The sequence below is a fragment of the Triticum aestivum genome, chromosome 6A (assembly GCF_018294505.1).
Source record: "Triticum aestivum cultivar Chinese Spring chromosome 6A, IWGSC CS RefSeq v2.1, whole genome shotgun sequence".
Lineage (NCBI taxonomy): Eukaryota > Viridiplantae > Streptophyta > Magnoliopsida > Poales > Poaceae > Triticum > Triticum aestivum.
In genome coordinates, this window is record NC_057809.1 from 555,195,672 (window position 1) to 555,221,382 (window position 25,711).

Genomic DNA, 25,711 nt, shown 5'->3' on the forward strand with positions numbered 1-25,711 from the left:
AGAAATACCATCCTTGCCCTCGATGAATTGTATTATCATCGACCACTTTATTGCCTTCCCACCAACACAAGCTTGTTCATGTTTGGTGTTATACCTTGAGTTCCTTGCTATCCTGCAATTGTTCTTCTTTACCTTGGAGTATTACCATCCTTTATGTCAAGAATGTTCTGAGATTTGTTCCACCTCTTGAGAATTCTTGACATAGAAATACTTCTCACCATCACCATTCTTTCTTGGTCCCCGTGTTAATTCCAACAAGTGAACGGTGTTGTTTGGATTCTTTCCTTCTAGCAACCCTATTTTTGAAGTTAATGGTCGAAAGTTCATTCTTAGGCTATTGATTATTGAATCACCATTCTGACATTGGTCGTGCAACCCAACCCATATTTCGGGCGCACCCTTCAACCAATGTTTAATTGTGTATGTTTTCCTCGAGCATACTTCCTTATATCATTTGATCTGACAAATGTTATCTCCTTGTTCACTTAATGGTGGAAATCCATTTTTTGGGAATCTCGGTGAATTGCCGTTGAGTTCACCAGACACCGCCTTGTCCTCTCCTTGGGTTAATGATGGACTCTTGTTAACGGAAATCGCTTCATAGTTCATTTCCCCGAGAATATTACCATGTCATCTCGTCAATTTGCGTTGCACCTTTTCTTCTCAGGTATCCTAAGTCTGAGGTATCCTAACACCAATCGGATCTGAATCTCGGTCAGATATGATGGTTGGGACAACTTTCCAAGAGTTATGATGTTGGTCCTTTGATGACCCGGTAACATGATGTCATGCCTAGCACCCCCCCCCCTGGGTGGAGGACCTATTGTTGTAGTATCCTTTTTAGCAAGTTTAGCCATTCTTCCATGAGGAAATTGTAAGACTTATTCTACAAGTTATTCCTGATGGATCCTTCGTGTTTCTAAAGTCGGATCTTCACCTGAAGACCCTGTCAATGCTATCTCGAAGCATGTCAATGGTACTCCGATTTTCAACAGGAACATTTGAAGCACGATGCTAAATTTTATTTATCACTTATCCTAACACCGTTGTATGGGTAATATCATGAGATTCCTTCCCCCTTACCTAAATGGTTTTCTACTTTATATCCTGTCATGGATATCTTGCTCTGCTTGTCCTTGGGAAGGATATACCCTTGAAAAATGTGTTTAAACATATTTTCCTTTCCATTGTTCTGTTTAATCTGATGATCATATTTTCCTTCCATTGGTTTGTTTAAACCTTTTCTATGATCTATATGATATAAGCAGTAATAATCCACTGCTTGTGCAAACGCCTCGATGTACAACTCTGTCGGTAAGACCTTGTTACTATTGTTGATGACATTCCGGTAACCACCGATGGACGGGAACCTTGCCTATTGGTCCGCCTCGTTTCAACGAGCAGAAAAATGGTTCTCTTCGTCCCTTGCCCTTGGTACCTATGTTGTTGCCGACATGACCCACAGACTCTCCTCTGACATGCCTTGCTTACATGATTGTGCAAGACGTCACCGCCTTTCCTACTTTTAACCCACATGGTGGGCCCATAACCCACAGTTCCACAGGATCGAAACCTGACTCTCCTGCACCCCCTCTTCCCAAGGTTGTTCCTCGCGTGCGGCCTCGTATGTAATTCACGGGCCACCGTCCCAAGTGATCTATTTTGGTATTGGACACAATACTTATTCCCGTTGCTCTGAACCCCTTTTGCACTCTGCTTCAGGCAATGAACTATTGCCTATCCGCTTGAAACTTCTTATCGCACTGTCTTACTTTGCTCTCGATGTGTGTCATTTGTTCAACTCGAGAGATACTCATAAGTTCATTCTTGGGATACCCCCAGATGAATTTCCCTTATAACATCCTATCATTGTAGAGCCGCCACTTACCTATTAGTAAGTATGATGGAGTTCCCTGAAGAAAGGACGACAACTTCATCATGATGCTTTGAAATAAAGAAATGAAGACATCAACGAAAGGGATCAACCTCTTCGAAAGGGCAGCCAAGACCGAGAAGACTCGTTAGGTTTTTCGCTACCAACACCTTCCCCCCCTCCCTTACTCCACCGCTTAAATCTCGGGACGAGATTTCTTGTAGTGGAGGAGAATTGTGATGCCCGGGTAATCAAGCTACAGTAACCCTGCGCTAATGATGCCACGTCACCTCGGTTACTGTTGGTAAACTCGTGTTAGTTCAAAACGATTCAAATTCAAATTTAAAATATAGGCAAACGACAAAAGTTTTCAAATAATAAAACTAAAATGTTCTGGTTGTGCCAAATAATGCATAGGTAATTATGGTGGAGAAACCACACTTGTATAAAATATGTAAATACTCAAAATGAATAAAATAGTAGCAAACACAATTAGTTAAATGATTATAAAATAATAAACAATTACAAGTGATTTTATATTAGGTGCCAAGTTAATTGCGGTAGTGGCATAAGTATTAAAAATATTTTAGGTGCAACTTGGGTTTTCATAAACACCGAAATTTAATAAAACAGAAAAGAAGAAAAGAAATAAAATAGAAAAACAAACTAACAAAAAAAAGGAAAAGAAACCCCCCAGGCCAACTGGACCTCGGCCCAACCAGTGGCCTGCCAGGCCGGCCCACTCCCTCCCCTGGCCTATAACCCCCTGGGGGCACCAAACCCTAACCGACACCCCCACGTCGCCACTTCCCATCCCCACTCCCCTCGCTCACCCACTCCTCGATCCCCTCTGGATCGGGGCAACGGCCGTGCCGTCCGGCGCCCGACCCCGCGCCCCGCCGATGGGCTCCGTCACCGGTCGCCGCCCCGCCGCGCCTCTATCCTCCCCCGCGATGCCACCACGCCAGAGCCCTCCTCCCCGCGGCCATGGTGTCCACTGGACTGTGCGGCGCCCCCCCCTCAACTGGATCTCCCTCGCCTCAACGCCGCCCCGTCGCCGTCGCCGGATCGCCTCCTCGTCCTCCTCCCCACCGGTCGCCATCGCGCCTCGACGCCCCCTTCCCTCCAACGGACGGTGAGGACCCCGGTCCTCCTTCCCCCGCCTAGCACCTTACCGCGGCGGCCCTCGCCTCTGCCGCCCCTGTGCATCGCCCGCCGCCCGCGTCGACTACGCGCGCGCGACGGCGCTCCCGCCTTTGCTCGCCCCTCCTCGTGAACGCGCCCACTCGCCCCGTCCAACTCGCCGTGCCCCCGCTCCGCCTCTGACCTCGCCGGCTCCGCCTGCAGCTGGCGCCCGGCCATGGCCGTAGCCCCCCACTGTCGCGCCGTCGTTCCCCCTGCTCCCACCCCGCCACGCACCGCCCTGCCGCCGCAATCTCGCGCCGGCCTGCGCCCGTCGCCGGCACCCCCCCCCCACCGTTCGCCTGGGCCAGCGCCCAATCGGGTTGGGGCTTCGCCCGTAGCGCCCGACCCGCTATGGCCCTGTGTGCCACTGACTACAGGGGCCCACGTCCCATAACCTTTAAAAAAGGGAATAAAAATAAAACAAAAATAATATAAAAATGATTTAATAAGATTAATTATTAATTAATTAATTATCTAATGAATTAATTAAGTTAATTAATCCGGTTTAATTAATTTAATTAGCTAGTTAGGTTAATTAAATAGTAATTAAATTAACTAATCTATAATTAACCTAAACAGAGAATGACAGGTGGGTCCCACTGGACCCACATGTCAGGTTGACCAGTCAACTCTGTTGACTGCTGATGTCAGCATGACATCATGCTGATGTCATTAAATCATTTTCGAATTAATTAAATAATTAATTAAATCCCAGAAATTAATAAAATCTTTAGAAAATCATATCTTTTAATCCGTAACTCGGATTAAAATATTTTCAACATGAAAGTTGCTCAGAACGACGAGACGAATCCGGATACGCAGTCCGTTCGTCCGCCACACACCCCTAACCTATCGAACTCGCAACTTTCCCCCTCCGGCTCCTCTGCCCAAAAACGCGAAGCACCGGGAATACTTTCCCGGATGTTTCCCCCCTTAACCGGTACCACCTCATACCATGTTAGGGCACACCTAGCACCGCTCATTGTCACGTCACGCATCGTCGTGTTTATGTTTGCATTGTATTCATTGTTTCTTCCCCCTCTTATCTCCGGTAGACTACGAGACCGACGCTGATGCCACCGTGTACGACTACGTCACCGACGACCCCTCCTTGTCTGAGCAACCAGGCAAGCCCCCCCCCCCCTTGATCACCAGATATCGCCTACTCTTCTCTATACTGCTTGCATTAGAGTAGTGTAGCATGTTACTGCTTTCCGTTAATCCTATTCTGATGCATAGCCTGACATTGTTGCTACATCTGTTGATACCTTACCTGCAATCCTAAATACTTAGTATAGGATGCTAGTTTACCATCAGAGACCCTACACACTTGTCTGTCTGCCATGCTATACTACTGGGCTGTGATCACTTCGGGAGGTGATCACGGGCATATACTATATACTTTACACTGTTACATTACCTGTGATACTGTTCGGAGATGGGGGCTGAAGGGGCAGGTGGCTCCATCCAGGTAGTGGTGGGCCTGAGTTCCCGACGGCCCCCGACTGTTACTTTGTGGCGGAGCGACAGGGCAGGTTGAGACCACCTAGGAGACAGGTGGGCCTGGCCTTGTTCGGCATTCGCGGATACTTAACACGCTTAACGAGATCTTGGTATTTGATCTGAGTCTGGCTACGGCCTATACGCACTAACCATCTACGCGGGAGTAGTTATGGGTATCCCGGCGTCGTGGTATCAGCCGAAGCACTTCAGACGTCAGCGACGGAGCGGCGCGCGCCGGATTGGAACGTAAGCCTGCTCTTGTATTAAGGGGGCTAGTTCTGCTTCCGGCCGCCCACGCAACGTGCAGGTGTGCTATGGGCGATGGGCCCAGACCCCTGTGCGCTTAGGTTTAGACCGGCGTGCTGGCCTCTCTGTTTTGCCTAGGTGGGGCTGCGACGTGTTGATCTTCCGAGGCCGGGCATGACCCAGGAAAGTGTGTCCGGCCAAATGGGATCGAGTGTGTTGGGCTATGTGGTGCACCCCTGCAGGGAAGTTAATCTATTCGAATAGCCGTGATCTTCGGTAACAGGACGACTTGGAGTTGTACCTTGACCTTATGACAACTAGAACCGGATACTTAATAAAACACACCCTTCCAAGTTCCACAGACAACCCGGTGATCGCTTTTCCACAGGGCGACGAGGGAGGGATCGCCGGGTAGGATTATGCTATGCGATGCGACTGGAGATGCTACTTGGAGATGCTACTTGGAGATGCTACTTGGAGGACTTCAATCTACTCTCTCCTACATGCTGCAAGACGGAGGCTGCCAGAAGCGTAGTCTTCGACAGGATTAGCTATCCCCCTCTTATTCTGGCATTCTGCAGTTCAGTCCACTGATATGGCCTCCTTACACATATACCCATGCATATGTAGTGTAGTTCCTTGCTTGCGAGTACTTTGGATGAGTACTCACGGTTGCTTTCTCCCCCTTTTTCCCCTTTCCTTTCTTTCTGGTTGTCGCAACCAGATGCTGGAGTCCAGGAGCCAGACGCCACCGTCGACGACGACCCCTACTACACTGGAGGTGCCTACTACTACGTGCAGCCCGCTGATGACGACCAGGAGTAGTTAGGAGGATCCCAGGCAGGAGGCCTGCGCCTCTTTCGATCTGTATCCCAGTTTGTGCTAGCCTTCTTAAGGCAAACTTGTTTAACTTATGTCTGTACTCAGATATTGTTGCTTCCGCTGACTCGTCTATGATCGAGCACTTGTATTCGAGCCCTCGAGGCCCCTGGCTTGTATTATGATGCTTGTATGACTTATTTATGTTTTAGAGTTGTGTTGTGATATCTTCCCGTGAGTCCCTGATCTTGATCGTACACATTTGCGTGCATGATTAGTGTACGATTGAATCGGGGGCGTCACACGTGATCACCTCCCGAGTGATCACGGCCCAGTAGTATAGCATGGCAGACGGACAAGAGTGTAGGGCCACTGGTGGAGCACTAGCATCCTATACTAAGCAGTAGGATAGCAGGTAAGGGTAACAACTGTAGCAACAATGAAAGGCTATGCGGTAGAATAGGATAAATCGAAAGCAGTAACATGCTACACTACTCTAATGCAAGCAGTAGAGAGGAATAGGCGATATCTGGTGATCAAGGGGGGGGGGCTTGCCTGGTTGCTCCGGCAAGAGAGAGGGGTCGTCAACACCGTAGTCGTACTGGGTAGCAGCAGCGTTGGTCTCGGTGTCTAGCGAGAGAAGAGGGGGAAGAAACAATAAATATAATGCAAACAAAGCATCTCAAAACATAATGAGGCAATACGCGGTGCTAGGTATGCCCTAACGCGGTAGGAGGTGATACCGACGAAGGGGGGAAACATCCGGGAAAGTATCCCCGGAGTTTTGCCTTTTCGGACAAATTAATTGGAGGGGGAAAGTTGTTGGGGAACGTAGTAATTTCAAAAAAATTCCTACGCACACGTAAGATCATGGTGATGCATAGCAACGAGAGGGGAGAGTGTGATCTATGTACCCTTGTAGATCGACAACAAAAGCGTTTGGTTGATGTAGTCGTACGTCTCAACGGCCCGACCGATCAAGCACCGAAACTACGTCACCTCCGAGTTCTAGCACACGTTCAGCTCGATGACAATCCCCGGGCTCCAATCCAGCAAAGCGTCGGGGAGGAGTTTCGTCAGCACGACGGGGTGGTGACGATCTTGATGTTCTACCGTCGCAGGGCTTCGCCTAAGCACCGCTACAATATGACCGAGGTGGAATATGGTGGAGGGGGGCACCGCACACGGCTAAGGAACGATCACGAAGATCAACTTGTGTCTATGGGGTGCCCCTTGCCTCAGTATATAAAGGATGGAGGAGGAGGAGGCCGGCCAAGGCAATTGGTGCGGCCAGGATGTGGAGTCCTACTAGGATTCCATGTCCTAGTAGGAGTCCACCAAGAGGGGAGGAAGGGAGAAGGAAGTGGAGCAGAAGGAAAGGTGGCCGGCCCCGTTTTCCCTAGTCCAATTCGGACCAGAGGGGAGGGGGGCGCAGCAGCCCCTTGGCCCTTTCTCCTCTTCCCACTAAAGCCCATCAAGGCCCATTGCTTCTCCCGTCACTACCCGATACTCCGAAAAATACCCGAATCACTCGGAACCTTTCCGATGTCCGAATATAGTCGTCCAATATATCGATATTTACGTCTCGACCATTTTGAGACTCCTCGTCATGTCCCCGATCTCATCCGGGACTCCGAACTCCTTTGGTACATCAAAACTCATAAACTCATAATATAACTGTCATCGAAACCTTAAGCGTGCGGACCCTACGGGTTCGAGAACAATGTAGACATGACCGAGACACATCTCCAGTCAATAACCAATAGCGGAACCTGGATGCTCATATTGGCTCCTACATATTCTACGAAGATCTTTATCGGTCAGACCGCATAACAACATACGTTGTTCCCTTTGTCATCGGTATGTTACTTGCCCGAGATTCGATCGTCGGTACCTCAATACCTAGTTCAATCTCGTTACCGGCAAGTCTCTTTACTCGTTCCGTAATACATCATCTCACAACTAACTCATTAGTTGCAATGCTTGCAAGGCTTATGTGATGTGCATTACCGAGAGGGCCCAGAGATACCTCTCCGACAATCGGAGTGACAAATCCTAATCTCGAAATACGCCAACCCAACATGTACCTTTGGAGACACCTGTAGAGCACCTTTATAATCACCCATTTACGTTGTGACGTTTGGTAGCACACAAAGTGTTCCTCCGGCAAACGGGAGTTGCATAATCTCATAGTCATAGGAACATGTATAAGTCATGAAGAAAGCAATAGCAACATACTAAACGATCAGGTGCTAAGCTAATGGAATGGGTCATGTCAATCAGATCATTCACCTAATGATGTGATCCCGTTAATCAAATAACAACTCTTTGTCCATGGTTAGGAAACATAACCATCTTTGATTAACGAGCTACTCAAGTAGAGGCATACTAGTGACACTCTGTTTGTCTATGTATTCACACATGTATTATGTTTCCGGTTAATACAATTCTAGCATGAATAATAAACATTTATCATGATATAAGGAAATAAATAATAACTTTATTATTGCCTCTAGGGCATATTTCCTTCAGTCTCCCACTTGCACTAGAGTCAATAATCTAGTTCACATCACCATGTGATTTAACAACAATAGTTCACATCACCATGTGATTAACACCCATAGTTCACATCGATATGTGATCAACACCCAAAGGGTTTACTAGAGTCAGTAATCTAGTTCACATCGCTATGTGATTAACACCCAAAGAGTACTAAGGTGTGATCATGTTTTTCTTGTGAGAGAAGTTTAGTCAACGGGTCTGCCACATTCAGATCCGTATGTATTTTGAAAATTTCCATGTCAACAATGCTCTGCACAGAGCTACTCTAGCTAATTGCTCCCACTTTCAATATGTATCCAGATTGAGACTTAGAGTCATCTGGATCAGTGTCAAAACTTGCATCGACGTAACCCTTTACGACGAATCCTTTTTGTCATGTCCATAATCGAGAAACATATCCTTATTCCACTAAGGATAATTTTGACCGCTGTCTAGTGATCTACTCCTAGATCACTATTGTACTCCCTTGCCAAAATCAGTGTAGGGTATACAATAGATCTGGTACACAGCATGGCATACTTTATAGAACCTATGGCCAAGGCATAGGGAATGACTTTCATTCTCATTCTATTTTCTGCCGTGGTCGGGCTTTGAGTCTTACTCAACTTCACACCTTGTAACACAGGAAAGAATTCTTTCTTTGACTGTTCCATTTTGAACTACTTCAAAATCTTGTCAAGGTATGTACTCATTGAAAAAACTTATCAAGCGTCTTGATCTATCTCTATAAATCTTGATGCTCAATATGTAAGCAGCTTCACCGAAGTCTTTCTTTGAAAAATTCCTTTCAAACACTCCTTTATGCTTTACAGAATAATTCTACATTATTTCCGATCAACAATATGTCATTCACATATACTTATCAGAAATGCTGTAGTGCTCCCACTCACTTTCTTGTAAATACAGGCTTCACCGCAAGTCTGTATAAAACTATATGCTTTGATCAACTTATCAAAGCGTATATTCCAACTCCGAGATGCTTGCACCAGTCCATAGATGGATCGCTGGAGCTTGCATATTTTGTTAGCACCTTTAGGATTGACAAAACCTTCTAGTTGTATCATATACAACTCTTCTTTAAATCCATTAAGGAATGTAGTTTTGTTTATCCATTTGCCAGATTTCATAAAATTGCGGCAATTGCTAACATGATTTGGACAGACTTAAGCATCGCTACGAGTGAGAAAATTTCATCGTAGTCAACACCTTGAACTTTGTCAAAAACATTTTTCGACAAGTCTAGCTTTGTAGATAGTAACACTACTATCAACGTCCGTCTTCCTCTTGAAGATCCATTTATTTTCTACTGCTTGCCGATCATCGGGCAAGTCAACCACAGTCCAAACTTTGTTCTCATACATGGATCATATCTTAGATTTCATGGCCTCAAACCATTTCACGGAATTTGGGCTCATCATCACTTCCTCATAGTTCGTAGGTTCATCATGATCAATTAGCATGACTTCCAGAACAGGATTACCGTACCACTCTGGCGCGGATCTCACTCTGGTTGATCTACGAGGTTCAGTAGTATCTTGTTCTGAAGTTTCATGATCATCATCATTAGCTTCCTCACTAACTAGTGTAGTAGTCACAAGAACAGATTTTGTGATGAACTACTTTCCAATAAGGGAGAAGGTACAATTACCTTATCAAGTTTTCTACTTTCCTCCCACTCACTTCTTTCGAGAGAAACTCCTTCTCTGGAAAGGATCCATTCTTAGCAACGAATGTCTTGCCTTTGGATCTGTGATAGAAGGTGTACCCAACAGTTTCCTTTGGGTATCCTATGAAGACATATTTCTCCGATTTGGTTTTGAGCTTATCAGGATGAAACCTTTTCATATAAGCATCACAATCCCAAACTTTAAGAAACGACAACTTTGGTTTCTTGCCAAACCACAGTTCAGATTGTGTCATCTCAACGGACTTAGATGGTGCCCTTTTAAATGTGAATGCAGCTGTCTTTAATGCATAACCCCAAAACGATAGTGGTAAATCGGTAAGAAACATCATAGGTCGCACCATATCTAATAAAGTACGGTTATGACGTTCGGACACACCATTACATTGTGGTGTTCCAGGTGGCGTGAGTAGTTAAACTATTTCACATTGTTTTAACTGAAGGCCAAACTCGTAACTCAAATATTTTACCTCTGCGATCATATCGTAGAATTTTTTTTATTTTCTTGTTACGATGATTCTCCACTTCACTCTGAAATTCTTTGAACTTTTCAAATGTTTCAGACTTGTGTTTCATCAAGTAGATATACCCATATCTGCTCAAATCACCTGTAAAGGTCAGAAAATAATGATACTTGCCGCGAGCTTCAACACTCATCAGATCGCATACATCAGTATGTATTATTTCCAATAAGTCAGTTGCTCGCTCCATTGTTCCGGAGAACGGAGTCTTTAGTCATCTTGCCCATAAGGCATGGTTCGCAAGCACCAAGTGATTCATAATCAAGTGATTCCAAAATCCCATCAGCATGGAGTTTCTTCATGCGCTTTACACCAATATGACCTAAACGGCAGTGCCACAAATAAGTTGCACTATCATTATTAACTTCGCATCTTTTGGTTTCAATATTATGATTATGTGTATCACTACGATCGAGATCCAACGGACTATTTTCATTGGGTGTGTAACCATATAAGGTTTTATTCATGTAAACAGAACAACAATTTATTCTTTTACTTAAATATAACCGTATTACAATAAACATGATCAAATCATATTCATGCTCAACCCAAACACCAAATAACACTTATTTATGTTCAACACTAATCCCGAAAGTATAGGGAGTGTGCGATGATGATCATATCAATCTTGGAACCACTTCCAACACACATCGTCACTTCACCCTTAACTAGTCTCTATTCATTCTGCAACTCCCGTTTCGAGTTACTAATCTTAGCAACTGAACTAGTATCAAATACTTAGGGGTTGCTATAAACACTAGTAAAGTACACATCAATAACATGTATATCAAATATACTTATGTTCACTTTGCCATCCTTCTTATCCGCCAATCACTTGGGGTAGTTCCGCTTCCAGTGACCAGTCCCTTTGCAGTAGAAGCACTTAGTCTCAGGCTTAGGACCAGACTTGGGCTTCTTCACTTGAGCAGCAACTTGCTTGCTGTTCTTCTTGAAGTTCCCCTTCTTTCCTTTGCCCTTTTCTAGAAACTAGTGGTCTTGTTAACCATCAACCCTTGATGTTTTTCTTGATTTCTACCTTCGTCGATTTCAGCATTACGAAGAGCTTGGGAATTGTTTCCGTTATCCCTTGCATATTATAGTTCATCACGAAGTTCTACTAACTTGGTGATGGTGACTAGAGAATTCTGTCAATCACTATCTTATCTGGAAGATTAACTTCCACTTGATTCAAGCGATTGTAGTACCCAGACAATCTGAGCACATGCTCACTAGTTGAGCGATTCTCCTCCATCTTTTAGCTATAGAACTTGTTGGAGACTTCATATCTCTCAACTCGGGTATTTTCTTGAAATATTAACTTCAACTCCTGGAACATCTCATATGGTCCATGACGTTCAAAACATTTTTGAAGTCCCGATTCTAAGCCGTTAAGCATGGTGCACTAAACTATCAAGTAGTCATCATATTGAGCTAGCCAAACGTTCATAACGTCAGCATCTGCTCCTGCAATAGGTCTGTCACCTAGCGGTGCATCAAGGACATAATTCTTCTGTGCAGCAATGAGGATAAACCTCAGATCACGGATCCAATCCGCATCATTGCTACTAACATCTTTCAACACAATTTTTCTCTAGGAACATATCAAAATAAACATATGAAAGCAACAACGCGAGCTATTGATCTACAACATAGATATGCTAATACTACCAGGACTAAGTTCATGATAAATTAAAGTTCAATTAATCATATTACTTAAGAAATCCCACTTAGATAGACATCCCTCTAATCCTCTAAGTGATCACGTGATCCAAATCAACTAAACCATGTCCGATCATCACGTGAGATGGAGTAGTTTCATTGGTGAACATCACTATGTTGATCATATCTACTATATGATTCACGCTCGACCTTTCGGTCTTCGTGTTCCGAGGCCATATCTTTATATGCTTGGCTCGTCAAGTATAACCTGAGTATTCCGCGTGTGCAACTGTTTTGCACCCGTTGTATTTGAACGTAGAGCCTATCACACCCGATCATCACGTGGTGTCTCAGCACGAAGAACTTTTGCAACGGTGCATACTCAGGGAGAACACTTCTTGATAATTAGTGAGAGATCATCTTATAATGCTACCGTTAATCAAAGCAAGATAAGATGCATAAAAGATAAACATCACATGCAATCAATATAAGTGATATGATATGGCCATCATCATCTTGTGCTTGTGATCTCCATCTCCGAAGCACCGTCATGATCATCATCGTCACCGGCGCGACACCTTGATCTCCATCGTAGCATCGTTGTCGTCTCGCCAATCTTATGCTTCCACGACTATCGCTACCGCTTAGTGATAAAGTAAAGCATTACAGTGCGATTGCATTGCATACAATAAAGCGACAACCATATGGCTCCTGCCAGTTGCCGATAACTCGGTTACAAAACATGATCATCTCATACAATAAAATTTAGCATCATGTCTTGACCATATCACATCACAACATGCCTTGCAAAAACAAGTTAGACGTCCTCTACTTTGTTGTTGCAAGTTTTACGTGGCTGCTACGGGCTTAAGCAAGAACCAATCTTACCTACGCATCAAAACCACAACGATAGTTTGTCAAGTTGGTGCTGCTTTAACCTTCGCAAGGACCGGGCGCAGCCACACTCGGTTCAACTAAAGTTGGAGAAACTGTCACCCGCAAGCCACCTCTGTGCAAAGCACGTCGGGAGAACCGGTCTTGCGTAAGCGTACGCGTAATGTTGGTCCGGGCCGCTTCGTCGAACAATACCGCCGAACCAAAGTATGACATGCTGGTAAGCAGTATGACTTATATCGCCCACAACTCACTTGTGTTCTACTCGTGCATATAACATCAACATATAAAACCTAGGCTCGGATGCCACTGTTGGGGAACGTAGTAATTTCAAAAAATTTCCTACGCACATGCAAGATCATGGTGATGCATAGCAACGAGAGGGGAGAGTGTGATCTATGTACCCTTGTAGATCGACACCGGAAGCGTTTGGTTGATGTAGTCGTACGTCTCCACGGCCCGACCGATCAAGCACCGAAACTATGGCACCTCCTTGTTCTAGCACACGTTCAGCTCGATGACGATCCCCGGGCTCCGATCCAGCAAAGCCTCGGGGAGGAGTTCCGTCAGCACGACGGCGTGGTGACGATCTTGATGTTCTACCGTCGCAGGGCTTCACTAAGCACCGCTACAATATGACCGAGGTGGAATATGGTGGAGGGGGGCACCGCACACGGCTAAGGAACGATCACGGAGATCAACTTGTGTCTATGGGGTGCCCCTTGCCTCAGTATATAAAGGATGGAGGAGGAGGAGGCCGGCCAAGGCAATTGGTGCGGCCAGGATGTGGAGTCCTACTAGGATTCCAAGTCCTAATAGGAGTCCACCAAGAGGGGAGGAAGGGAGAAGGAAGTGGAGGAGAAGGAAAGGTGGCCGGCCCCCTTTTCCCTAGTCCAATTCGGACCAGAGGGGAGGGGGGCGCAGCAGCCCCTTGGCCCTTTCTCCTCTTCCCACTAAAGCCCATCAAGGCCCATTGCTTCTCCCATAACTACCCGGTACTCTGAAAAATACCCGAATCAGTCGGAACCTTTCCGATGTCCGAATATAGTCGTCCAATATATCGATCTTTACGTCTCGACCATTTCGAGAATCCTCGTCATGTCCCCGATCTCATCCGGGACTCCGAACTCCTTCGGTACATCAAAACTCATAAACTCATAATATAACTGTCATCGAAACCTTAAGCGTGCGGACCATACGGGTTCGAGAACAATGTAGACATGACTGAGACACGTCTCTGGTCAATAACCAATAGCGGAACCTGGATGCTCATATTGGCTCCTACATATTCTACGAAGATCTTTATCGGTCAGACCGCATAACAACATACGTTGTTCCCTTTGTCATCGGTATGTTACTTGCCCGAGATTCGATCGTTGGTACCTCAATACCTAGTTCAATCTCGTTACCGGCAAGTCTCTTTACTCATTCCGTAATACATCATCTCGCAACTAACTCATTAGTTGCAATGCTTGCAAGGCTTATGTGATGTGCATTACCGAGAGGGCCCAGAGATACCTCTCCGACAATCGGAGTGACAAATCCTAATCTCGAAATACGCCAACCCAAAATGTACCTTTGGAGACACCTATAGAGCACCTTTATAATCACTCATTTACGTTGTGACGTTTGGTAGCACACAAAGTGTTCCTCCGGCAAACGGGAGTTGCATAATCTCATAGTCATAGGAACATGTATAAGTCATGAAGAAAGCAATAGCAACATACTAAACGATCGGGTGCTAAGCTAATGGAATGGGTCATGTCAATCAGATCATTCACCTAATGATGTGATCCCGTTAATCGAATAACAACTCTTTGTCCATGGTTAGGAAACATAACCATCTTTGATTAACGAGCTAGTCAAGTAGAGGCATACTAGTGACACTCTGTTTGTCTATGTATTCACACATGTATTATGTTTCCGGTTAATACAATTCTAGCATGAATAATAAACATTTATCATGATATAAGGAAATAAATAATAACTTTATTATTGCCTCTAGGGCATATTTCCTTCAAAAGTTGCGTGTTCGCTATGCTAGGGGTGTGTGGCGAACGAACGGGCTGCGTATCCGGATTCGTCTCGTCGTTCTAAGCAACTTTCATGTACAAAGTTTTTTCATCCGAGTTACAGTTTATTTTATATGATTTTTCAAAGTTTTAAACAAATTTCTGAATTTTAATTATAATTCAAAAATAAGAGTGAAATGCTAGGTGCACCTAGTGTAGTGCACCAGTGAGGCTAACTAGTGGGTCCAGTCAACCACTGACTCAGCAGTTGACTAGTCCGCGGTTGACCAGTCAACTGGTCTTGTGGGACCCGCATGGCAGTGTGATTAAGATAATTAACTAAGAATTGATTAATTAACTTATTAATTAATTGTTTTTACTAATTATTAACTTTACTTAAAATAAATTTTCTTTTGTTTTAATAGGGGGCGGGCCCCACTAGTCATTGGCCCATAGGGCCAAACGGGCGCGGCAAACGGGCTATGGGCGAGGCCGCAGAGTCGGGGCGCACCCGACGAGGCGCCGGCGACCACGGCCGGGCAGCCGCTGCTGGAGGTAGCGGCGAGTGCCGGCAGCTGCAAAAGCGGGGCTCGGGCTGCGCGGCAGCAGCGGCCAGAGGGAGCGACGGACGGGTGAGGCACGTCAGCGGCACGCACATGCGTCGACGGGAGAGGCGCGGCGGCGGCACGCGTAGGCGGCGACGGGCGCAACAAGACGGCGGGGGCATGCGGGAGTGGGTCAGGAGCGGGGCACGGCCGGCGCGACGAGCGGCAGACGGGGTAGACCGTTGCGTGAGTGCGCGGCCACGGGGAGCGATGAGTAGGAGCTCGCAGAAGCTGGCGCCAGCGAGGCAAGCAGTTGCAGCAGCAGCAGAACAAGCAGCGGCAACGACGACTAAGGGTGGAGCTCCGGCTGTGGTGGCCTCGACAAGGAGCGGCAGGTCAGCGGGCGGACGGCGGTTGGCAGAGGCGCGGGCCACGCGGTGCGAGGCAAACCGCAGCCAGTGGCGGTCGTAGAAGAAGCAGCAGGAGACGGCAGTATGAGCAGGCGCGAGCAGCGAGCAGGAGCGGGCGCGCGACGGCTGGGAATACGCGGCTAGGCGCGTACGGATCGAGCGGGACCGCGTCCATGGGTGCAGCGAGCGTGAGCAGGAGGGCCATAGCGCGGCGGGCGCACAGCGACGGGGCCGCGGCCGCGAGCTCGTCGGGACACCGGGCGCGGGGGTGGATCGGCCTACTATAGGGGAAATTCAAGGGGGGGAGAGGAAAATGACGGGAAGCTCACAGCGGAGCGCGAGGAGGTCTCGGGGAAGCCGGAGGGAGTCGGGGCAGAGTGGATCGACATCGGCTAGCTCGGGGCACCGAGGTCGAATACGAGGTCGGGGCGGAGCTTTGGAGCCGGTCTGGCTCGTCCTGGCACTCGAGAAGGACGGAGACGAGTGTGGCGGTCCTCCTGGATGCCGCAGCGCAGCTCGGTGAGGACCCGGAGCACGGCATCGACGACGCGTTGGCGTCGGGCTCGGGCGGGCGAGCTCCAAATCGAGAGGGAGCTCGATGGAGGGGGAAGAGTGAGCAGGGGAGTGGAGAGAAATATCTGCTCGGGGTGAGGGGAAGCTGACGAGGCCAGGTGGCTCGGCCTTATCACCGCAACGACGAGACGCGGTGTGGCGAGGTGGTCGGGCGGCGACCGCGTGCCTCGGTCGGGTGAACAGGGGGAAGGGGACGACTGCGGGGAAGTGGGCTAGGCTAGACCACCTGGGCCGGCCGGTGGCTAAGGCCCAGGGGGTTTTCTCCATTTCTATTTTTCTTTTACCTTTTCTTTGCTTTCTGTTTTCTTTTTAGTTTTATAAAATATAATGTTAGTACATAAATTAGTATTTATAATTAGGCTACTACCATAATTAAGTTGGTACATTCATTAAATAGTTTGCATTTGCTTATTATTCTAAGAGCATTTAAATTATAGTTTTGCCGTTGTTTTATTCATTTTAGAGTATTTAAGCATTTTATAAAAGTGTGGTTTCTCCACCATAATTAACTATGCATTATTTGGCTCACTCCGAATATTTTAGTTTTAATGTTTGAAAACTTTTGTTTGCCATATTTTGAATTTGAATTTGAATCATTTTTTTGAACTAACGCGAGATTAGTAACAGTAATCGAGGTGACATGGCATCATTAGTAGAGGTTTACTGTAGCTTAAATATCCGGGCGTCACACCAATGGACTTCGTGGTTTGGAAGGTGTGAGGGCCCGTGAAATTCAAAATTTTCACTTGGCTGGCGTTGCAAGATAGGATTTGGACCGCCGATCGGCTAGAGCGACGTGGTTGGGCCAATTGTGGCCTCTGCGGTTAGAAAACATAACCGCAGAGGCCAATTATGTCTATGGTTAGGAAACATAACCATCATTGATTCAACGAGCTAGTCAAATAGAGGCATACTAGTGACATTCTGTTTGTCTATGTATTCACATATGTACTGAGTTTCCGGTTAATACAATTCTAGCATGAATACTAAACATTTATTATAATATAATAAAATATAAATAACAACTTTATTATTGCCTCTAGGGCATATTTCCTTCAAGAACATCATGGAGGTGTGCTCGAACTTTGGCTCCATGCCTGACATGCAGAAGGAATCTGATGCAGTGCTCATTAGGGCCACTGCACAAGAGTTGAAGATGCTGATTCCTAACCCAACGGAGGACGCGATGGCAGTCGACATCATTCGCTGGGCCATGAATAAGGCCGTCTCCGACGATGCTAAATAGAGGAAGAGGTGGTCCAAGTACAAGAACTACTGGGCTCCTGATCACTGCAGTGCCGCAGTGTACTGGGAGACGGCAATCGTGCCGCCGGTGGTCATCTATGGGGAGCCTAAGGAGGAGGAAGAACCGATGCAGATGCCAGTGAGAGCGCCAGAGCCAGGCCGTCGTACTTGGCAGATGGACCTCGACTCCTCCGAGAGCGACGACCACCCGCCGCACCGCACGGCGATGGACAAGAAGATGAAGGCCAGCCACTCGACCCGCCACTCCGCACGCCGGTGACTGCCGACGCTGTTAGCCAGTGTCTGTTGTGTGCCCCCAATCCCTCAATCGCCCTTCAGCTCCATCCAAATCTACCTCTGTTCTGATCTTGCATGAACTAGTATGAACTCGTATGAACTATTATGAACTGTCATGCTTATCTACCTCTATTCCCCATTCCTCTCTCCATCGTGGATCGAATCTACCGCCGGATCGAACACGAGAAAGTAGTACATGACGAACAGAAAAGTGCTTACCGCCATTGCCGCGGGCCAGGTGAAGATCCGCTCGCCGATGATGGAGTCCGGTGGTCTTCTTGCTCTCCTTCAATCCACCGCCGCCGGTGAGAGTTGGGAGACTGAGGGAGAGTGGGAAGAGGGAGCGGTGAGGGGCGGTGAGGCTAATAACTGCCGACGCTTCGGGAAGAGACGCAGCTTCTCGAGCGTGGCTGCGCATGTGCAGCCGCCGCAGCCCACGTGCACCGCTCGGGCCTGACTCTAGAAAAATTGCCGATTCAATCGTTTTCAGGAAGTTAGGTCCAGGAGTACTTTAAACATCGTGCCATGGAGGCCCACCCAACAGTGTATGCAGCCAGCTAAACAGACCGTTTTCCTTCTACGTGGGTCTGGTTGGGCAAACACGCCCCTAAATGCTCCTGATGGTCACAAAATTCAGCACGAAAACACTACGATTCTTGAAGACTCTAGAGACAGCATATCTTCTGGCTGGCTCTGCCCGCGTCACGCCGGCCCGCTGCGGCGGTCAGTCGGAGCACATGACTCCGCCCGGAATCTTCCTGTGCCGCCGCTTCTGTTTCAGGCGAGGCCTTTGTCCCCGCCATCGCCAGCGGTCCATGAGCACAGTAGTAGTAGGTTAGATCCAATCTGGCCTGCAGATTGCGCAACGGTCCCGACTGACTGGCAGAGCGAAGCAAAGGCAACAGCGGCGGTGCCGCCGCCGTTTGCATCGCTGCTACGTGCTCCCCCGGATCCGCAACACACGGCGCCGTTGTCGCCGCCGTGTGCATGCATGCATCACCCATCTATCGCCGGTGGTGTCTTCTCCATTGCCGGCCTCGCCAAGTTCCTCGTCGGTTACAGTGACGGGCATGGGCATGGCCGTCCCGGTTGGCTACGCTGGTCTCTCTCTGCTAGCTTGTGTTACCGAAGCGGCGGCCGGCAGGGCGACGGATAGGCTCGGGCGACCAGCGGAATTTGTCAAGCGCAAGTTCCGACGAAAGAATCTCGCAAAGTTGGCGGTAGAAAGCAAGGGGACAAAACGAGGGCAGCTGAGCTGAGCGCGAGGGCGCATGGAAAAGAGCCGAAAGTGATAGGGAACGTGGCCTGAGAGCGCCCGCGGACAGACATCCCGTTCAGAGGATCGCATTAACAATCCCTAATGCCGGTGCTCGCTGTCGATTAGTGCCAGCCAAAAGAGTAGTGTTTATCCCTTCCTTCATCCCTTCTGTCTGTCGAGGCCACCCTGATCAAGAAAGATCGTCTCGTAGCCATGGCACGGCGCCATATCTCGGCTGCTGTTTCTAATGAATCGTACAGGTTCAGAAAAACCGTCTCAAAGTTAGCAGAGGATCGCAGCTCAGAGCATCGAATATTTGTGGGCAGAGCCGGAGGTGTTGTATCGCCATCCATCTAGACCTGACCAGCGACCATGCCTCGACGCAGATGCTACAGTAAATAAGCTCGCTGCAGACACCGTCGCTACCGCCCAAGCAGAATCTAACCTTGCCGTGCAGCTCCAAGTTTGATGCTCTGTCTGCTGCGTGAGGATTGGCTGATTGGGGGAGCGCTGCAAGTGCCAAGCTGATTGATCTTGCGCCCTTCTCTGAAAAGATGGCACCGTGATTTTGGACCCCGAAATCTCGACCAAATCTGGCTCCGGTGGTCACCGTGGTCCGGCCGGCCTTAAAGCCGAGCCTCTTTTAACCATACTGACCATACGTTGCGTTGACATATAGGCCTCTTTTGATTCATAGGATAGGATTATCATAAAAATAGGAATTTTGTATGAAATGAGATGACATTTATCTTAAATTCTATGAGTAGGAATAGGAAACAAGATGTCATTTGATTGATACTAAAGGAATTTTTCCATTAAGTCTAGTTTCTTTTTTATTTTTCTATGAAATGTGAAGGATAGGAATCAATCCTATGTAGAAATAGGAATCCATTCCTATGAATCAAAGGCTCTAAAGGAAAAAAAATTCTATAAGAATCCTATCCTCTAGTAAACCAGAGCGACGTGGTGCCCGTCTCGGCGCCGCTGCGGCACGTCGCTGCACGTCCCGTCCGATAGATGGATGGATGCATGACGAGGAGCGTGCATGGAGAAGCCGGTACGTCCGTCCATGTCTGTACCGCGCCACATGAATGAATAAATAAAAGGTACATCACAAAGCTCCAACCAACGTCGCAGACTGGCTCCCCGTGCCAAATAATGTACACCAGGGTAGAATGACATTGACACTGACACTGACGCTGGTACATGTAAACACCATCTTGATTTGCTTCATCTATACTACTATTAAAAGAACGAACTTGAGTTTTTTTAAACCCACACCATAAAGTGTACACAGAATAAACACAACCCTTAGATCAAATTAAGTTACACACATCCCACCGTCTACATCATGTTAATAGTCTGTCAATCAGATCAACGACTCAGATGAAATGTTCTGCCAAGCGCCGTGGTCTGCCAATCCTATTAGCGCTCCGTGGCCCCTCGCGCAACACGCGGATCACCCACCGGCCCGCAACAGGGGAATCGATTCCACCCGCCTCCGCCTCCGCCTCCCTCCTCTCTCCTTGCTGCCGCTATAGGACGCGGCCGGGTCGCTATCATCCTTCGAGCAGCGTCGACAACGCGGGATGCAGCGGGCTCAACTTGCATCTGCGATGCCGGTGTTCCTCTCCTCGGTCGAGCGTCGGCGGCGGCGGCGCGAGATGTAGCGGGCTGAACCTGCGTCGGCGGCGACGGCGACGGGTCTCCTCCATTCCCCTCCTCATGTTGCCCCTCTCCTTTTCCTTGCTTTCCTGCACCGGCGGAGAGGAAGACGCCCTCGGCTTCATGGCCTCCTCTCTAGGGCCAAGTGGTGGCTAGAGAACACTCCAGGAGGGCAGCCAAAAAAGAAGCCGAGAGAAAAGGGGAGGCAGAAGAGATCCGCCCGCACGCTCTCACCGTCTCGCTCTACCTGATGGTGTTGTAAGGTCGGTCGGACAAGGGAACCCGGTTGCTGCCTAATGTCAAACGCCTTCTCCCTGAGAATTGAGATCATGCTCCCAGGTGCGTGCGTGGTGACCTTACCTGTTACCGTGCTTGATTTTTCTGGTTCAGAACATGTGTGCTCAATCTAAGTGCTCAAATGTGAGGTTGCAGTAGATGCTTGTTCTTTTTTTTCATATAAACTCTCGAAATGGATGAATGCATAGTATTTCTGAGCTTTCTAAACTCTAGGAACCACTGAAAATTTTGGCATTGCAAGAGAAATATACTGCTGGGCAAGAGTTCATACCTTACTATTTGTCTCTGAATGACAGTACTCGCATTAGTTGATGCAGAATATGTCTATGGTTTACCAATGAGTTATAATGAGATTTCACTCTCTTGTAGGCTAAATCAACACCACTTGCTGGGATGGAACATGGAAAGCTATTGGCCGCTTGCAGTCTCACAATCTGTCAGACCCACAAGTGGAGTTTTGTTTGGCAATGCTTTTCTATTGAGCATATTAAGAGATCGTCATTTGTCTGTCTTTTTTATTAAGAAATGGCGAGTCATTTAGTAAGAGTTTGTAACTGGTTCAAGTACATGACTGTCAAGAAACGGTGCGTTTGACAACACATCTTCTATCAAGTTGCTGGGAATGTTGCCTGTACTCCGTGACAGTGCCACAACATTGGATTCATGCATTTGATGTCCTCTTGGATCCAGATTAGAATAAAACTAAATGTGTTCCTTTAAATCGCGTAGTTGCCTGATTTCATTTTTTGCAAATAAAAAATGTGTTCCTTTAATTTGGTGTATGTATTTGTTTTCTGTAACCTATCATCATTTTCTTCTTTTTTTGCGCTGAAACAAAATGCATTCTTTCATATCAAAAATTGCAAGAGCACACGAGCTGTACACATATCCTTCCTTTTTGAATCTGCAGCCGCTTGCTTTGATTGTTATTTTTGGAAGGGTTTAGGCGAGTACGTCACAAAGGTAACACTGATCTGCTTCACACTTGTTATTTTCTTCTTCTTGGTAATTTGTAGTTCCTTTGACCTTCTAATTTTTATACCACTATTCTGCATTGCAACCTTTTCTTTAATAGGGAGATGTGCCAAATTTTCAGTCAATTATAGCGTGAATTGCATAACCTGCAACATTTGCCTATAGCCGATAGAATCTATGATCCCACCAGGGCTATCTCTATGAGCTAAACAATTATAGTACAAGACACACTCGAATTCAGAGTTTAGAGCCTCGTGAGCAATGTTGTAAGAGCTTATTGATGATCTGCTTGTTTCTCGCAAAATTGGGACGTGTTGGATGGTCCATGTGAGGCTATCTAAAAAAAAATCCTCTTAATTCTGTTTTGTTTGTATGATGGAATTTGATTAGATAAGAAGCCACATCTGGCGGCACCGTTCGTCTCATGGGCCCCCCATCTCGCTGCTCCCCTGTCTCATGGCGTCCAATAACCAAAGTGTTTTTTTTTCAATTGGTATTATTTCTTTGCTGGTAATATTTATTATTGTAAATGGTGTGATCTGATGATGTATCCTGCATACAATTCAGTTAATTAAATGATGCAGCAGTCACTCCTGTACAATATGATCTGTAGTATACCCAGCTCTATGTGAGGGCAATGTGAACCAATGTAAAGGACTAGGTTCTTCCTAAATAGCACTTGACACTTTGTTGTGTATTTTGGACCTATGAAGAATTTAGCTCTGTAGATGCCATTGGTTTCTGGTATAGATGACATCCTTGATGCCACAGGTGGCTTTTCTTCGAAGATTGTATTCTTATTCAGTACTGTGTTGCAGTAAAGCCTTCTCATTTGTGCACAACTGTAACGAACCAAGTGCTCTTATTATTTGGGCGGTAATCTCATGCTGCTTAATGTGAGAGTGAAATGCCTGGCAAACTGCCTTGTGTCAGGTTCCAAGGAATATGCACAACGTTGATGATTCAACAAGAAAATAATGGTGTTTTCTTTGCATACAGTAGCATATTTGTACAGTAGACAACTTCAATGTTACAAGTACAAGGCATTTCATTCCATAGGCTTCGGAGTTCGGACCATCACTCACGGGAACACATGCAAAGTGCTAACATTTTCATTGCAGATCTTGATTAATTCTCCACATGACACAGATGCAGCCTGCGCACACAAAAAGGAAGGCAAAATTCAGATACAAAGAGTACTTTTCTTCTCTTACACTTCTATGCTTTGCAATCTTCAAGACCATTGCTCTCTGCTGGTCCATGTGAGGCTATCTGCTTTGTTTCTTCCTTTTGGGCGACCCCCTTGGCTTTGCTTAGTAATACATGTTGGTTGCAGTTCGATTTTGTGTGAATAAACACCTGCGATTGCAGGTTGTTGGCAGCTCGAGAACAAGGTTTAGGGTTTGATTTTAGGGATTAGAAGTTTAAGTTGGTATAATAGTATGCATACAAGTTCAGGTTTCAGAATAAACTTAATGCAAACCTGTTTTTACTAAAGTCACACGTGCGTTGCACGTGCATAATTACTAGTGTACGTAGTAAACATTCAGATTAAGTTTTTTTGAACTTGACACCAGATTAAGTTTACATCACACACACACACACGGATTACTACTGGCACGCACACAAACGCATATCTGAACGCCAACGACCGTAGGAACGTCGAGAACGAGAAAGATGCTTGACTTCTTTTGCGGTCAAGGTGAGCACGAACGGCCGGGAGTGTGACTGTCACGGCGACGCTGGCCAGTCGAAGCCGGCGTAGCTCTCGCTGAAGCCGCCGCCGTAGAACCGCACCTCGAGGTTCTCCACGAGGCCCGGCCCGTCGCCCCACACCGCCTCGTCGTCGTCGTCGCTGCCGACCACGCCGTAGTACTCGTCGTCGTCCATGAGCTCCCACGAGTAGACGTCGTCGTCGTCGTCAGAGTCGTCGTCGTCGTCGTCGGAGCACTCCTCCCAGTAGCTGTTCTCGAAGCAGTCGTCGACGCCCGGGCCGAGGACGCTGAGCCGCGGGTGGCGCTCCCGCAGCAGCGCCTCGTCGACGGCCCAGCAGCCGCGCAGGTCGACGAACTCCAGGCCCCGGCACCGGGAGAGCACCTCCAGGATGGCCTCCGTGGTGACCAGCATGTAGCCAACCTCCAGGTGGCGGAGCGCCGGCATGGTGCGCGCGATGGCGCGGGCCTCGTCGTGCTGCCCGCACGCGTTGCGCCCGGCCACGTCGATCGGGTGCATCACGCGCCGGAGCGCCGCCAGGGACCGGCAGTGGCGGCCGAACGCCTCCAGCGCGCGCGCGCCGATCTTGGTGCAGCTGCTGACGTCCAGGAACGTGAGGTTGGGCAGCCCCGGCGCCACCGCCTCCACCACGGCGTCGCTGATCTCGCTCCGCGGGATCTCCAGCGTCCTCAGAGCGCGCGCGCTAGCCAAGCAAACAAAATTCGTGAGCCCTCAGAGCGCCCGCGATGGTGGGCGAGCGAGTGAGATGCTTGATGCTTACTGGTCGCCGATGAAGGAGAAGAGCGGGTCGCAGGGGAGGCCGGAGACGCAGATGCGGCGGCAGGCGCCGGAACTGCGGCGGAGGAGCAGGTCGAGCATGCGGACGAGGTGGTCCGGGCGGCTGTGCCGCTGCTGGCTCCACTCCTCGATGTCGATCTCCTGCCAGCAGTAGGGCCCGGCCACGACGCGCCCCCAGGACTTGCACACCCGCGGCACCACCGTCAGCACCTCCTGCAGCGGCAGGTTGCGGAAGACGAGCCCCAGCGCGTCCGGCAGAAGCTCCTCCCAGCACCGGTACTCGCTCTCCCCCATTGCTCCTCCTCCTCTCCCCTGCGGCCAAAGAGGTGCAAAATCAACGCAATTCCCCGCTCCGACCAGCCAAGAACCAGAAGCCTCCGGCCATTTCCGCTCCTCCGGCTGAGGTTGGCCGCCTACCTACCTTGGAGTAGGAGATCGATCACTGGAGGGTCAGTGAAGCAGCTGGGAGCGGTAGACTCTCCTCGGAGCAGAGCGGAGCGGACGGCCACGGTGAGCGAAACCCAAATGTGGGAGAAGCGAGAGGGGAGCAAGATATAAGAAGCGCACCAGAAAGGATGGCAAGCTTGATTAGGCGCTGCTAATTACTACTACTGGTACTAATAGCGAGTAGGGGGTACCAGGAACGGCACGGCACGGCACGGATCTGAAAAGAGGGCCTCTTGCAGGGGCGGAAAAGGGCCGTCGGGGCCGGTGTGTACGCTTGACAGTTGGTCCTTCCCGTCATCCGTCCGTGTGCACATCAGGGTCAAGGAGAAGCCTGGGTACGTGTGGGAAATGAAGAAAACACTTGAGCCTCAGCCTTCTGATGAGGGTAGGGTAGGGTAGGGTAGGGTAGGGTAGATGTGTGTTCGTTTTTACCTTCGTGAATCTGCGAGGAACAGTGGCCGGAGCGTGCTGCTGGCCTGCACATTTACCGGATTGACGATGGGGGAGAAGATGGCCCGCATTCCAATTGG

The 25,711-nt window shown here is 48.1% G+C and overlaps 1 protein-coding gene across 2 annotated transcripts; it reads right to left on the reverse strand.

The window, feature by feature from the left end:
- Positions 1 to 23,755: 23,755 nt before the first annotated feature.
- Positions 23,756 to 25,465, reverse strand: LOC123128453 (F-box protein FBW2). Of its 2 annotated transcripts, XM_044548454.1 has the most exons (3): positions 25,156 to 25,462; positions 24,718 to 25,046; positions 23,756 to 24,639 (listed from the first exon to the last, which is right to left on the reverse strand). In XM_044548454.1, exons 2-3 carry the CDS (start codon positions 25,026 to 25,028, stop codon positions 23,955 to 23,957), a joined length of 996 nt encoding a protein of 331 aa, XP_044404389.1. In that variant the 5' UTR covers positions 25,029 to 25,046; positions 25,156 to 25,462; the 3' UTR covers positions 23,756 to 23,954. The 2 variants fall into 2 exon arrangements, with proteins under 2 accessions (XP_044404389.1, XP_044404390.1); XM_044548455.1 differs by having other exon boundaries at positions 24,718 to 25,465.
- Positions 25,466 to 25,711: the final 246 nt, after the last annotated feature.

Bases quoted from the DNA above. Each gene is read 5' to 3' on its own strand.
- LOC123128453 (XM_044548455.1), bottom strand. From the start codon at position 25,028: ATGGGGGAGAGCGAGTACCGGTGCTGGGAGGAGCTTCTGCCGGACGCG. The intron at 24,640-24,717 runs GTAAGCATCAAG...TTGCTTGGCTAG, and splicing joins TTCTCCTTCATCGGCGACCA to CGCGCGCGCTCTGAGGACGC.